We start from the raw sequence: 15,754 nt of genomic DNA on the forward strand, positions 1-15,754 counted from the left end.
CTGAACTTAATGTAATACTAACTGGCATCAACATCTTTTTAAAAAAATCACTTGTCTAATCCCCAAACACCTCATATAGCAAAAATAATACCAAACCACACAAATCTGACATTTACCATTCAGTGTGTTTTATATCCTGCCCGTTTGCTTCTTGTAGATCCTATGGGGTATGAGTTCGAATCATCTGGAAACTAGAGATCAGCACATGACAGAACTCTGTATCATATTTTGACTTGTTTTTAACGGTCAGGCCAAAAGCAGATTTGTGTTTGGTGTTGCTCTAAATTCACACTGTGCAAAGAACAGAATCATGTTTGACGAAGTCACCCAAGAAGAACTTTGGCATGTTTTATTAGGCAAAATAGTTTCAAAAATATTGAAATTCCCATTAAAATAGCATAAAGCAGACATGTCAAATTCAGAGTAAATAGATGCACTTAACCAAGGTGCACAGGTTACAACACAGAAATAATCTAAGTATTTGAACAACTGAAGTAACTCTCACATTTACAGATCTCTTCCTATATATACACGCGCGCGCGCACGCACACACACACACACACACACACACACTTGTGACTATTTACAGAGAGGACATGATGCTTACTGCTGTACACAGGGTATCTGTGCACTTTGACATAGCACATAAATGTCCCTGTAAGTTTACTACTGTACCCAGTAAGAATTAGTTCATACCAATGGGCTACTCCCTGTGACACACAGTGTCACAAACATTACGGCATTGATCCCACCCCACCCCGTCAATATTTAAATAAACCTTTATCATATTATACATTTCATATTTTGTTACATTCAAGGTATAGATACAATTTGTATCAACAAGCAAAAGTCAATTCTAGACATTTGTGGCTTCGTTGTTTGCGGCACAAAGGAAGGACGGGGACTATGAAACAACCTCCTGTTCTTCAGTGTAACCTTTAAGAATAACAGAACGCTGGATTGGAACATTTAAATGGTTCTGTTGTGATAGTGTGAGTATTTTATTGTTGGCCTGGAGGTACTCATTCACCCAGTGAACACAGATCATTGTGAAGATAGTCTTCAGAGCAAGCACAGTATTTAGTTACATCCAATACAGAATGTAGAAAGTAAAGAAATAATCAATTAAAGCCATAGCGACGAAAATATTGTGGTTCTCTTCCCTTTAGTCGGGTGTGAAAAAGTCCAGATGGAACTTGTGAAAACAACACAGACTAACCTTTAAGATAAGAGCAGCATCCCACAATAGTTTTTCAGCATTTTGGACCCACATTTAAAAGCCACTATGGCTTCAATGAGGATTTGCTCTGATACTTGTCAGGCCCACATTGTCCATGAGTGCATTTTATCTTATTACAGACAAGTGGCTGCTAGGTGGCACTCTGCCAGAAATAGAAACGCACACTTGTGAGCCATGTCAGTAGATAAAAATAAATTGTGTGTGTACGCCTTTATGAAAACAAACTAATTGAGTTTCAAGGACACTATAACAAGATCTAGTAAAAATAAAATGAAGTTGAAAATATGTGTTGTTTGTTCTTATGTTGGTAACTACTTTTCAAACTTCATTTTATTTTGAGTTCATCTGGGTGACTGACTTTTCCAGTGTCATCGATCTAATTAAGACACACCAATACAGCCTAAGCAATTTTAATTCACAGCACTTGTGATCTTAATTTAGTCTCTGATCAGCAGCTGGGTTCACATTAGGACTTTTACATTTGTATTTTTTATCCGGGCATGTAGTCCCTCACGGACTAAGATTTCAACTAAAGATATGACAACTCAACCTTCCCAAGGAAAAAGGATGGCACGCAAACTTTGAGCCAAATGCCAGAAACAACCTTGACAGCAGCCTTGCAATCTGATTGTTTCACATGTAGAAACATTAGGCAGTTTGTTTCACCTTCTCATGAACAGACAGCCGGCCTTAAGTGGCCTTAAGTCTTTTTTCATGAAAAACAAAGTCAGCAAAACCCAAAATTCCTTTGGGCAAAACACATTCAAATGTTTTTTTTTTTTCCTATGTCTGCTCATATTACATGGTTGTACCAAACATTATAAAGAAATATCAACTTTTGATGCACGACTAATGAGACAAAGTCAGAATAAACTCTGTTAAAAAGGAATACCACTCATTTAAAAAATGTGCATCACATTTTTCTTTGATATAATAAATAATGTCCCAAATAAAACGATTAAAAGTCCGGTCTGTTTATGCTTCTCCATTCACTGTCAAAGTGAGCCAAACTTTCTGTGCTTTTAATCAGTTTCCTCTTTTTTTTTTAAACACTATGACCATCTTTGTTTTACAAGTGTAGGCCTGAAATCCTGCATCCTTAATATAAGTGGCATTTCCCTTTAAAAACAAACACATGAAACCGTCATCAGGGTTGGCTTTACATGATGCAAACAGCTTTCACTTGGCCCTGAGGGTGCGAGTAGAGAAAACGTGATGGACTATTACCATCAAAGGTGGTCATCCTCATAGCAACATGCATGCGCCTATTAGTTGCAAAGAACTAGTTTTGACCTTATGACCTTGGAGACATACTATATGTCATGTTGTATATCAAGGCACCCACCCACCCATCGGTACAATATACAAGATCATATCACTGGCCCAATACAGTAACTGCCAGATAATTCACATATTGTGGAAATGTTACGCTGGTTAGTCTTTAAGGATTTTAACAGCCTTCGTGATGACCACTTTTAATTTCTTTGAGTAAAGCTGCATCGTGTAAAGCCACCCTATGAGCTCAGTTTGAGAGACCCATGGTGAATAACAAGCATTTACATTAAAAGTACAGTTTTGCAATGCCATCGTAAGGTTTCAGATGTACATAGCTTACTTTAAGATACTACATGTTACATGTAGAATTTGCACAAAATATATAATTAATAAATCAAAGTACTCTTGCCAATAACCACTGCTTTTCCTTTTTTTTTTGGCAGGGCAAGACTGAAAATTAGCAAATTGAGAGCATCCTGAGAGCAATGTGCTTCAAGGCACAGCCAAACCCTTTTCATGTTACTTGGAGACTGGCTGCATGCATACATACTATACATCTGTATGTGCACAATACAGCCTCCCATAAAACACCATTCAGAAAATAATGTCTTCCATCAGCACTTACGTCATTTTGGAATTCAATTAATCAAATTAATAAAATATTCCAAAATACATCCTGTGTTTAACTCACTCAGAGGTCTAACTGTTACAGCCAGAATCCTTTGACTTTATCTGACAAATGTCTCATTAGGTAAATATTCAGTCTGTTGCAGAATTCTTTTTGCCAGTTAGCACTGTTCCCACCTCTAATAATACATTTACACAATGTGTTTCGACTCAAGCCACACTACAGCTGGCTGAGATCAATTCTTGAGTTCCACTACTTTTATATGCACATAAGAAACTGTCCCAAATAAGTTGAAGACATTAAACTGGCCCGCTAGTTTAGATCCACTGCCTGAGTTCTAAATAAATACAGTTGATCCTGTTTAAATGGTGAAATTTCATCAGAAATCTGTCTGAGTTCACAAAGTTTCTTTTAAAGCCTTAACATAGTTTTCATACCGACAAAAGCTGAAAATCCTCAAAGGACTTTGGTGCATATAAAAGTATGCTCTGAAAGAAACTTGACCTGCTCCACTGACAAAATGAGGGAGTCCATTAGAGAGCCTGTTTCAGACAAAGATGCTTTGAAAACGTTTACAAAGACATACTGATAGGGAAATCCTGGATATAGCATCCAATCAAATCAGATAGGTAACTGTATATAGTGTACCACAGGAAATAATTCAAACACATTTGTAATATAATCCCATCACTTCTGCAAACCGTTAACGTAAAGTAATGTAGAATACTAACACTATATAAATTCTTTTTTTGGCATTATTTAGCAGCTTATAAATGACTCTGAAATAATGGCTTTTGTGTGATTATATGTACATAGAAATGTGCACGTTTACAAGTCAAATCTCTTGTTTGGCTTGATTTGTGCACTGTCAAATTCTACCAAAATAGTAGCTTTGTTTAAGTGAGGCTGAGAAAATATATCTCTTTAGATACTGAGATAGTGCTTTACATTTGAAAAAACGTGGCTTCAATGACAAAGACTTTCATTGAAACCCATCAGACAACGACTAAAGCGTGAGGTCATTCAGATATAAGGCCATTAAATGTCATCGATCATGCTGTGAGGTATGTGGCTACCTCCCTTTTTACTTGTGTTTAAAATCAATGCACAAAAAGTCACAAGAATTATTTACAGCAGAGGCAGATCTAAGAATGGTTATCTATAGTTCTCCTGAACCCGAAACATGTTAGATGCATTTTAGAACACGTTCACAGGACCTGAACAAGAGCTTCATGAAGCTACACGATTTACAAATCTTAACCTGCTTTTATTACATTATGCAAGTGTGACAGAATTTGTCAAGATGACTTCCGGTCTGCACTGTGTTGCCATGTAGACTACACCATGTATTTTTGAACCACATCCCATGTTGTATATTTCGAACACAATTTTTGATCGTAACGTCCCTTCTACTTTGTCAGTGGTGTTTTCACTGCTCTCGCAGGTGTCAGACATCTTCAATCTAAGAAGCTTAACAACTGCTTCCAATTAGCAAGCTAGTGTCACTTGCCTACAGCAGCAACTATTCCACGTTATCAAATTGGAAATTACCATTAAGTTAAGTAACACTACACACAAAAGCTTAGCTTAAAGACACTGCAGATGCTTCATAACTAAGTAGCCAGGCCAGCAGATTTCAATACTGACACTGTCTCTCTCTAAGAAACACTTTTAGATCACATATGCTGACCAAGGTACTGTCTTAATCATTTTGAAGTCAGCTGCAGCCGTTAGCATTTAAGCAATTATTAAAAAACAGCTAGCCCATTCCTTGTTCAGCTACAAGTCAAAGTTGTATGTGCATGAACTGAATTCATTTTGGCAACACTGATACTACACTGATAATGAACTTTTGCAGGGTTGTTGCTGAAGCTAACAGATGCTAACCGGCTAAATTTTGTAGCAGTTACTCCGCTCCCGTGCTTTTTTTTTTTTTTTTTTTTTAATAAAAGAAATAATTTTTTTCATTTTTTAGATTTAATAATCACACTTTGGGGATCCATATAGATTGTTCATGTAATTAATCAAATATAAACAAGGACTCACCCACATTTGATCTGATATTCAATAGTCATGCTACATTTTTGTAGACTTTTATAAATATATGAAATAAGGTGTAATAAAAGTTCTGTTCATAAATTTGGTACAATGCAGCTCTTGCTCAGCTCATATGAATTTGTTATGAATGTGAATGTACGGTACTTATAAAGTTTTACCTCATTTTAACTGCACAAAACGTCTTATAAAACTGCAGCTTTCTTTTTGTGAAACATCTTACAATTAAAGATAAACTTATTTGACAAACTTTCTCCATACTGATTAGTTCTATTTCAATACAAAAATCTGATAGCCAGATTTTCCACCCGACACATGTAAAATAAACTCCTGAGGGCAGATGTTGCACATGCAGCAACATTACACAAGTGCCTGTCTTTGCATCAAAAAAACCCATCTGTATTTCCTTTGTCATATCCCATCAATGTAAATAAGAATAAAAGCTCAATGGCATGACCTCAGTTTTGTAACAATGACAGCGGCGAGTTGTTGTGGATCTGTCAAGTGAGGGTTCTTCTCCATTACTGAATGGACTACGTAAGCAGGAAAGATGTTACAAAGGTTCCGATATGTTTGGTACTGGTGGTCTGGGATGACGTACCGCTCTTGGTGTTCGGCTGCAGATGGCATCTCCCATGGTGAGTTCCAGATCTGTTCCATTTTTTCTGGCATGCTCCGCACCATCACCCGCTCACAACATGGCATCAGGCTGTTACTCAATGGATATGAATGATATCCATAGGAGTCATTACCACATGGCAGAGGGTCCCAGCTGGCGTGCTGCTCACGGCACAGTGGTGGTCTCCTCTGTCTCATTGGGTTGCTATCATATAGCCTTGAGTCTGATATGCTGTCCATACGAGTCATGCCAAGAGAGCGTGTGGGCTGTGAGGACAGAGGTGGGAGCACATTCTGAGTGAGGGGATAGTCTCCAGGACAGCTGGACCGGGCTCCCACCGCAACATGCTGGATATGGGGTGCCAGACGAGATCCAGAATGCTGCTTACGGGGGCCCTGTTTGGGTTCCTCTGGTCCATAACTTTGAACTCTAGTCAGCGCTTCGTGACGAAACCCATGGGAAAAAGCTTGCATCCTAGCTTGTGCAGTAGACTGCTGCTGCCCCTTCATGCTCTCCTCCAAGCTACTGTCCACCGAACTTGGGTAAAGGTCAGCGTAAGAGGAAAACGAGTCACTGTTTGAATGACTGAGGCAGGATTCAGGGCAGTGGCTGGGATTTCTCTGATACACACCATGCTCATGCTCCATGCTACAGAAACTGTCAACATTGTGCATGCTGCTCATGCTCATGTTTGAGAAATCACTGTGTAGCGAATAATAGCCATGGTCGCTAACTGAGTCATACTTTGGAAACTGTTCGTTGTATGTAACAGAGGCGCCATGACTGTTTGTAACTAAAATAGGAGGGTACTGTATACTAGACATGTGCTCCAGAGAACTGTGGGAGAACTGCAGAGAACCTGGCACCGGGCTGCTGGCTGATCTTGTGTTCAAGGCACCAGCTGCATGGCTCTTGACCGGCTGCATGGTGGGCACACTGAGAGCGGACACAAGGGAAGGCACTGAATTTGTCTCAGACTTCCGAGCAGCGGACAGTGCCTCAGGAGGTTCACAGGCCACTGAGCGAATACTTGGGTCGGATTGACGTTTGGGTGCCACACGCTTGGCCTCCGTGTTGCTGTCCCCCTTAACAGTTGCTGGACCAGTACCGCACTTAACTAAAGCCCCCTCACTCATCGTCTTCACCGCAGACAATTTGGCAAAGGCCCGTAGTTCATCGGCCACCGACCTCTGTGGCTGGTTGACACGCTCAGGGTGATAGTACTTGCACTTGTGTCCATATGTGCACTTTTTCCCTTTGTTTAAAGAATGAGTAGATCAAGTCAGTTAAAAATGCAATTACAGTCAAGTGTGACTCAAAAAAAACAACATTCTTCAGACACAGCTTTGAAATGACATTTAGAGGACTTACCATAGGGGCAAGGTTGTTTTTTGTGCTCTGGAACTACAGGGCGCTTGCGGAGGAAATTTTCTAAGCTTGGACCATGTCTTCCCAAAGGATCATCAGGGGGCATAAACCTTTTACAAACAGAAATTCAACATTTTTCGTTATCTAGTGTTAGAGTATTTATTTCCAGCACAAAGAGAGCCTGACACAAAAAGAATTACTTACCTGTTTATGTTAAAACCATGAATGTTAATTTGCAAGAGAATGACTTTAATGTTCAATATGTAGAAGTTTTACATCTAAATATCTGAATTAATTACAAATGGATTGAAACGGATTTAAACCTATGTTATATATTTTTTGTTGTTGAGTACTTACATCACCTTAAATATTTACAACAGTTCTATAAATCATAGAAATATGTAATTTTATAGTTGTAAGCCACAACATGTTTATAGTTATGTCAAAGAACGCTGCATAAGGAAGCAGGCATTGCCACTGAAAGCTGCCATATTGTTGTTGTACATGCTGCTGAGAAATCAAAGTCATGACAATTATACTTGGATACATCGTCGGTAAAAAGAGAAACATGCTCTCATTTTTTGGTCTGTTTTGCCTGTGAGGGTGGAGTAGTAGAGAGAATCACTCCCATGATTCCCCGCCAGCCTCTGCGTCATGTTTTCTTATTGTTTTGATTGAGAGCCCTCTGGTGGCGGAATTTCCTTCCTGTGCCTTCAAAATACTGTCACGAAGTGGTCTAAAAATGTTTAGCATCAAACACCAATTACAATTGTGACCTTAATTTAAAAGTACTTTTGTCATATCTTGGAGGAGGTTCTGTATTTTTCAACCAAATCCACATTGTTTCATGCATCGAGTAAAGAGCCCTCTACATTATTCACCAGCCAAAGAATGCATTATGGTTTCTTACTTGTCATTGACAAAAGAGTACATGAGGAGACGCTCTTCTATGAATTTCTTCCACTCTGGCTTTTCATTTTGCAAGTCTCTGTAGTTGTCATTTGACACAATAATTCCATCAGAATCATAAGCCAGCTTCACTATGAAGCGATCATCATAGCACACCACTCTCCTGCCTTGAACCCTCCGAGATGGGGTGAAAACCAGGATCTTTTCTTTTTCCAGTTTGCGTAGTATTTCCTGATCTGAAAGACAAGTTTAGAGTAAGTATTAATGTTGATAAACATGTCATTCAAATGCAATCGGAATTCTATCACCTCTATCAACTCCTAAAAACTTTGAATGTTGTGTAAAATGTAAATAAAAACAGTATGATGATATACTGTATGTAAAACATTGTTGACATTGTAAGTTCCATACTTAAAAAAATAAATAACAGAATGAACACACATCAAATGTTGAAAACAGCATTTCTCATTATTTTTGGGTGAATTTAATACCCATTTTGAATATGGTAATTCTCTGTGTGACGTCACTTTTTTCCTTCAACAACACGTTGTAATGAAGATGATAGCGTGCTGCACAAAAATATACCACAATACAAGACATGAATGTTTAACCCTTAAAATGTACTGTGGGAGGATCGCCAGGTGCCAACACTGCTTTAACCCTGTAATCCAACACATTAGCTTTCATGTTGTGTTGAATTTGATTTTGATATGTTTTTTTAATGTTACAATTAAATGAATTCCTGAAATATATTACCTGTAACAATAAAAAGCCTTTAGCAATGCCCTATACAACTGAAATATAATTTTGTTTTAAATTGCTTTTCTACCTGTGATGGGGGCATCAGGCCTCGACTGCTCCTTTCTCCATGCGGGAACAAACACAGTGATGTCTTTGTGCCCTTTTTCCAAGAACCATTCAACTGCAAGTTGGATACCACGGCAAGAGAAAACCTCTTTGTTTCCATGACTAGAAAATGAAACCTTGTGTTATAAGATGAAGTTGAATTACATTTCTTCATAAAAACACAGGAAAATCAAATATGGATGTGTGTTTGTTTGTGTTTTACCTCATTGCCACATTTGAACCATCGATGACAATAGGCCTGAGGTTATCGTAGGTATCCACAGAGTCATCCTCCACCGAGACCTCTGGACTAACAGTCTCTTTAACACATGGGGGACGTGATACTGATGTTGCTGTACTGCTGCAAGGTTGACTTTCCGGCTCGACTTTGTTTCCAAGCCTCACTAACTCAGCAAGAATGTCGTTAATAAGTGCAGCAGCCCCCAACTTGTTGAGCACCGTCTCCACCTGCTCTCCAGAATAGCCCAACTTCAAAGCAAAGTCCATCTTGGTCTGGTACTCTTTGTCGCAGGCAGGCTTGAACCCTGTTCCTGTGCTGCTCTCATCCTCACGGAATTCCTGCAAAGTGCTACTCTGGGAAAAACTGGGCCGGTCCAGGCATGGAGAGCGACAGAGCTGCCGGTGGGGCTTCGTGACAGCCAAAGGCTCCTTCTTCTTACATCTGCTGTTACCGCTCACCCGAGCCCTCTGCTGTTGCTGATCTTCCGATTCGCTGTCTGAGCTGCTTCCATCCTCAGAATCGTCAGTGGCGTGCTGTGCCTCACTTGAGTCAATGTTCTCCTCCCTCCATGGGTGTTTTTCCATTTTGAGCTTCTCCACCGTTGACCATACTGTCATCAGGTTTGTCGGGACACCTCAGATTTCCACTCCATGCTTCCTCACCTCCACCTCAACCAAGGACTCATACTCAATGCTGGCCTTGAGCACCACAGGCTCTGAGTGTGAAGCTCCAGTAACCACGTCTCCCTTATGTGAGCAGGAAATGATCAAACAATTAAATCCTGAAAAAAAGCCAAAAAAAAAAGATCATCTTTTAGATCAGAGGCATGTACGTACATTAGAATGAACTTGTTGAAGGTGTCATATTTCGGGGTTCATATATCTAATTGATGTGCTTACTAAAGTAGGTTCACAATCACTAATGTTCGAATAAAGTGTCCGTTATCATGTGCTGCAGCGTCTCTCATCTTCAACACTCTGAATCCACCACGATCAGGGTTCCCACCTGGGCCTAGTCTGATCTGATTGGTCGGCCGTTTAGCTCTGTTGTAATTGGTCAGTCACTCAGCATGGGTGTCACAAGTAGCACGAGCTTGGTCTTACTACAACGAGCCAATTGGCTTGGATCAGCGACGTCAGAACAAGCCCACTAAGAGTTCGAGGTCTTGCAACACCTTCAGTCCCCCCCAACTCCCTCCATCGCTGTTTATTCAAATACAAATCGAAGTAAAGGTGCACAGCAGAGTCTTTTCATGAACCTAAATGTGTATTGTTTCTGTCCAATGGCAACTTAGTAAAGTTGAATGAGCCAAAATAAGCATGTCATCCAAACACAACCGACAGAAAAAGGATGAATATAATGAATTCTGCTCTTTCAAATATCTCAGCATCAACATTTACTTGTGGTAGACCAATAAGTTCTCCACCTCTATGGGTGAAGTGACAAGATTAGTCAGACAAATGGAACAGATTAGTCACCTACACAAATGAACACATGACCAACCGAGCAGTGCAGGCAGAGGACCGCTCCGAGTCTAACTGACAGAGTTTTGGTGTTTGTGGTTTCTAATCAAGCCTCGTCGTGCGTTAGACCAGCTTGTGAGCAGACTAGGTTTTCTATCTGACTGTCACTCCTGTTGTAAAATGTCGAGACACTCATCGCTGCAAACCAACTGATGATTTACTTAAAGCTGCAATACAATTCACTGCACATTCAAAGTTTAAACATCTACTGCACAACATTCCAGTTTGGTCCTACTGTAGGTGTTTATGTACATGCAGCATGATGAGAGGAACCTAAAACCCTGGAAAACATGTTTAACATTCACTGTTTATAAGTAGAAAAAGCATCAGCTTGTGGATAGCACATCATCTCTCCGGTGACTTTCTCACAACAAGCCAGAAGTTTCAATTTTACAATTTGATCTTTCATTCTAAATAATCCTAATCAAAAGCAGAAACTAAGGATTCTGTCTTTTTTTCCTGTCCTTCTCCACCTATTAGAACGTGTCTAAAAGGAAAGACGCTTCAAAGAGCACACAGTGTAGCCCAATGGTAGCCTGCAGTTACCCTTTATAAAAACACTGTAGTCATGTGCTTTACCTATTCCCCATGACACGTGCTGCTTCATGTCACATACTTATATCATGGCTGTCTGACTTTGCATCAGCATTCTCTGCTCACGTTTCTAATATGGATTTATCCATTCCCTGAGAGAGAAATTCAATAACAGAGCATTGCTATGTTTGGAATATTTACATATCAATATATACAGTGGGTGTGGAAAGTATTCAGACCCCTTTACATTTTTCACGGCTGAACTCCAATGAAGGAGCAGAACCATCTCAAGGAGGATCAGAAGAAATGGACAGCATGTGAGTTAAATGTAAGTGTCACAGCAAAGAGTCTGAATACTTATGACCATGTAATATTTTAGTTTTTCTTTTTTAATAAATTTGCAAAAATGTCTAGCTTGCTGGGGGTTTTTTATTTTAGCAAATGCTGCAATGAAACAAAAAGTGAAAACTTTAAAGGGGTCTGAATACTTTCCATATCCACTGTATTTACAGCAGAATTTTTTCTCTGGGGATCAATACAGTACGGTCTCATAGGGACGTAAAGATGAATTGTGAAGTCATGATAAATCGATTCAAATCGATCGCAATAATACAGTGAGCGTCAGCGACACAGAGCAGAGGCAGTCAAGATTTTGAAAATGAAAGAGGTGAGAAGATTACAGACGAGACAAAAAAAAAAAACTGTGTGCAAATACTGCATGAAGACGGTGAACTACACAAACAGCCGAACCAACATGATGCAGCGTTTAAGTGACAGCACGCCGAGAAGCTCCAATCACCTCCCCTTGTTGAGAGAGAGAGAAAACATTAAAAGGCCAAATCACTCTGACAAGCAGGTTACAAGCCTCTACAAGAATCTGTTTCAGTCATAACTTGTCTACAGTCTCACTGTGCACTACACTTGGTATGCTTTTATCCTATGTAAGGTGACCTTGGGTGACTTAAAAGGCACCAAACAAATTAAATGAATTATTATTATTTTATGAAATAAATCGTGAGAAAGAATCGTATCGTGAGTTTAGTGAATCTTTACATCCCTCGTATCTTATCCTTATAGTGGTAAATTAGTAGAGTATGTTAACATGTATCTAACCATAAGTGCTTTAAAACACCGATTCAAAAATAACTTAAATGGCAACATGACCTTAGAGTGAGGTCACATTGTTTGCCGCTTTGTTGAATCACATCGCTACAACAAAACAATCCACACAATCGAGATGGAACCTTGCCACAGATCTTCATGTGCTTGTTGATTAAATCTGAAAAACACACACAAAGTCTGTCTCTCAGGCTTACACGTTTAAATTGACTGTCCTGTCACCCTGCGCAAATGGTGTTAATGTACTGCAGAACAATGCCTGCTCCAAGGAGCACAAACGCTTCCCGTGGTGTCCTAAGCAGCATCCAATGCAGACACAAACAAGGTAAGCACGAGAGTTAAACCGGAGACAAAGTGTGGGCTGAACAGAGCATCCCTGCGCCTCTCGCCTTCTGACACACAACCTAAACTGAACAGTGGTCCCTCGGGTAGAACTCTGTTTCATAGTGAAGAAGAGGACGGTTCCGGGGAGTCTGCATTACGAGCGCTAAGTGTACATATTTACGCATTAGTAATCACATCATCTGAATAACCAGCACATTCATGAACAGGCCCACTAGACTGCACTGCACTTTTCCCTCGGTCTTGCAGTGCAGAATACAGCAGGCTGCAAGCTTCAAGAGGCGCAGCCCATGATGGGAGTTGCTTAGCAACACAGCCTTGTCATCAGCTAACTCCTTTTTACCAGTCACGACTAACCCAAACACAGCTCATCATCTCTCTTTAGGCAGTCAGTAAATGCACAACACTTAGAGCTACACTACAACTCTACACTAAAACTCTCGAGGCTGCATATTAGCAATAAAAACATGACATTACTTGGGTCTGTATCAAAATAAAAAAAGGTTCATCTGGATCATTAGTTTGTAGAAAACAAATTAAACAAATATATTTGCAGGGATTGCTAATTCCAATGGATGGTTAATGTAGTGAACTTGCTAATATGTCACTGATAAACAAGACTGATCTTCATGGAAGACCTTGAAGGTTAAATAGATATTTTGAGGGTGATGGCTTAAAGCAGCCGTGGTGCACAATGCATCACTGTTGATCACAACTCGCGTGACCACATCGATACATGTTTAAGCGAGTCGAGCAGAATCTCTCTCTCTCCCTCCCTCCCACCTCCAGAGTCGCAGGCTTGGACTCAGCGAGGCCTCTAGACCATCTCTGCACATGCACAGGCTCATGTAGTTCTGTTTCATAGCAACAAGTGAAGCAGGGCCCTTTTACATTGCTGATCATACACAATATCCATCAGGATAAATACAGGGATAAACTGCACTATGGCCAGTGATGGTTAAATGTTTGAACGTACCATTAAGCTTGTCAAACATTTTAAAGTTACGAAGACTGAAAAGTGTAGATAGAAATGCAGCATCTGCTGTACAGCCATGACAAAATGGAAAACAGAAAAACACAAGATGACTTGGACTTTCTACCAAGAACACCAGCAACATCTCTGACAATACACATTTTAAAACCAGAAAACTGACCCAGACTCATCTGCTCAACACAAAACTCTGAAGACTACGTTCAGGTTTGCGTTGGTTGATTGTGTGCCGAGTGACATTTAGCTTTTACTTGCTGCACAAAAACGGTAAAAACAAGAACAACTGTATGATTTCCATCTGTTTTCAAAATGTTTAAATCCTGTATTTGTTGTTTGTGTGGGTACATTGGTCATTACTTATCTAACACATGAGCATGGGGAGGACCTATAATCTGTCCCAATTATTGAAATATATTGTATTTCATGGTTTTAAAATGTTCTTGTTGGGTGATTTTAAAATGTGTATAGAGGGATCTAAATCTTTTTTTTAAACATTTTGTACTATAAAAAAGAAAACTGAAAAAAAGTGAAAAAAGATATTTTCACTTCGCAAACAGTAAAGAACTGTTGAGCTGTTTAATTTACTAGTCACAGTTTAGTCTTGACTATACAGCACACCAAATTAATGTGCACCTAAATTCACACAGAAAGTTGTTTCCCGATGTCAGTGAGGATACAGAAAACCTTCTTAAGTGATTAAATCACTCAGTAGCTGTAGCTGCATTGGTAAACTAACTAAATTAAAAATAATGATAATAAAAAAAAAACACTTGATAGGTTATATGAAAAGCATCCTGCTGAGAGAGACGAAATGGTGGAAGGTTAAATCATATGACACAAACACACACATATACACACACACTCAAAATGCCATACTTACATTACACTTCTTCTACTAGAGTATTAACAATACAAATGCACAACGCGTCCCCTTTGTGGTCCAATGTGTTAACTGCTTTGACATCGTCTCGGCCCCGACAGACAGTTAGCACACATTAGCATGCTAACGTGTACCGTTACTTAGCAAGCTGAAGAGTCAACATTTAGCTTCATAAACTAACCTGCCTACTTCGCTTTATCTCGCTAGTCCGTGGTTAGAGGGTGAGATATTACAGCATGCTCAGGCTTATTGTCAAGTTGTCAGGCAGCGTAATTTTCTCGTACCGGTATTTTGAATGTATCAGGTTAGGTAGTTAGCGAGCAGACTCCACAGGCTAACTTCAGCGTCAGCTTGCTAATATAGTTAGCTTTAGCTGCTGACAGAGCTAACGTTTTGCCGGAATACTACAGTAACTTGACATAAAAGTTGACGCTTATTTAACAATATAGACAGATGTCAGTCCGACGCAACACGACAGGAATCTTCACACAATCTGCACATATATCATCGCCATCGTTGACTTCAAACACTGCCCAGCTCACCTTGTTGCTGTCATCCTTCTCGACAGTAACAGTTATGTTTTGCTGCCATTGGCGCTGTCGCAGTTTGGCCAGGGTTGCCAGATAACGTGAAGGAAACAAGTAATATAAGAAAAAAGACATCGTAGTTATAGGACCGTTATTGTTTCTTGTTTATACCAGGCCGGCGTCAACTAAAACGTGATTTTATTTATTGTTGGCGCTTCATAATGCTTTCTTCGTGACTTTTCACGATAGTGTGATTAGGCTCCTGTCACCTATAATGTGAATGTTTCCTGAAAATAGGAGCTTTGCAAAAAAAATAAAAATAAAAGCGGGGACAGATTAGATACACACTTGAATACCTAAAAAAAAAGAAGCTATGTCATGAACTAAAATTATCAAGTAAATTTTTCAAATGGGACCGACTCCTTGTGTACTTTTATTTCAGACCAAAAAAGTTAAACTAGGTGCTTTGGAGTGTTTTTCTGATTCAGTTTGGACAGTCAATAAATGGCTGATGGGTGGACTGATGTTATATTTCGCACGTCAATAAAGGCAGACGAATACTTGACAAAGTAATAACCCAACTTGGACAGTAGGCCTACAATACGAGGTGATCAGTAAGACAGTTATGGATCTGAACCAGACTACGACTTTACCTTA

General features: G+C 39.6%; 1 protein-coding gene across 2 annotated transcripts; it reads right to left on the reverse strand.

The window, feature by feature from the left end:
* Nucleotides 1–335: 335 nt before the first annotated feature.
* zc3h12b (zinc finger CCCH-type containing 12B) lies at nt 336–15,220 on the reverse strand. 2 transcript variants are annotated; one of them, XM_079355210.1, is made up of 6 exons: nt 15,113–15,220; nt 9,164–9,962; nt 8,924–9,063; nt 8,096–8,330; nt 7,189–7,295; nt 336–7,072 (listed from the first exon to the last, which is right to left on the reverse strand). In XM_079355210.1, exons 2-6 carry the CDS (start codon nt 9,796–9,798, stop codon nt 5,643–5,645), a joined length of 2,547 nt encoding a protein of 848 aa, XP_079211336.1. In that variant the 5' UTR covers nt 9,799–9,962; nt 15,113–15,220; the 3' UTR covers nt 336–5,642. The 2 variants fall into 2 exon arrangements, with proteins under 2 accessions (XP_079211336.1, XP_079211337.1); XM_079355211.1 differs by lacking the exon at nt 15,113–15,220 and adding an exon at nt 14,571–15,104.
* Nucleotides 15,221–15,754: the final 534 nt, after the last annotated feature.

Source organism: Symphodus melops, assembly GCF_947650265.1.
Source record: "Symphodus melops genome assembly, chromosome: 11".
NCBI classification, from domain to species: domain Eukaryota; kingdom Metazoa; phylum Chordata; class Actinopteri; order Labriformes; family Labridae; genus Symphodus; species Symphodus melops.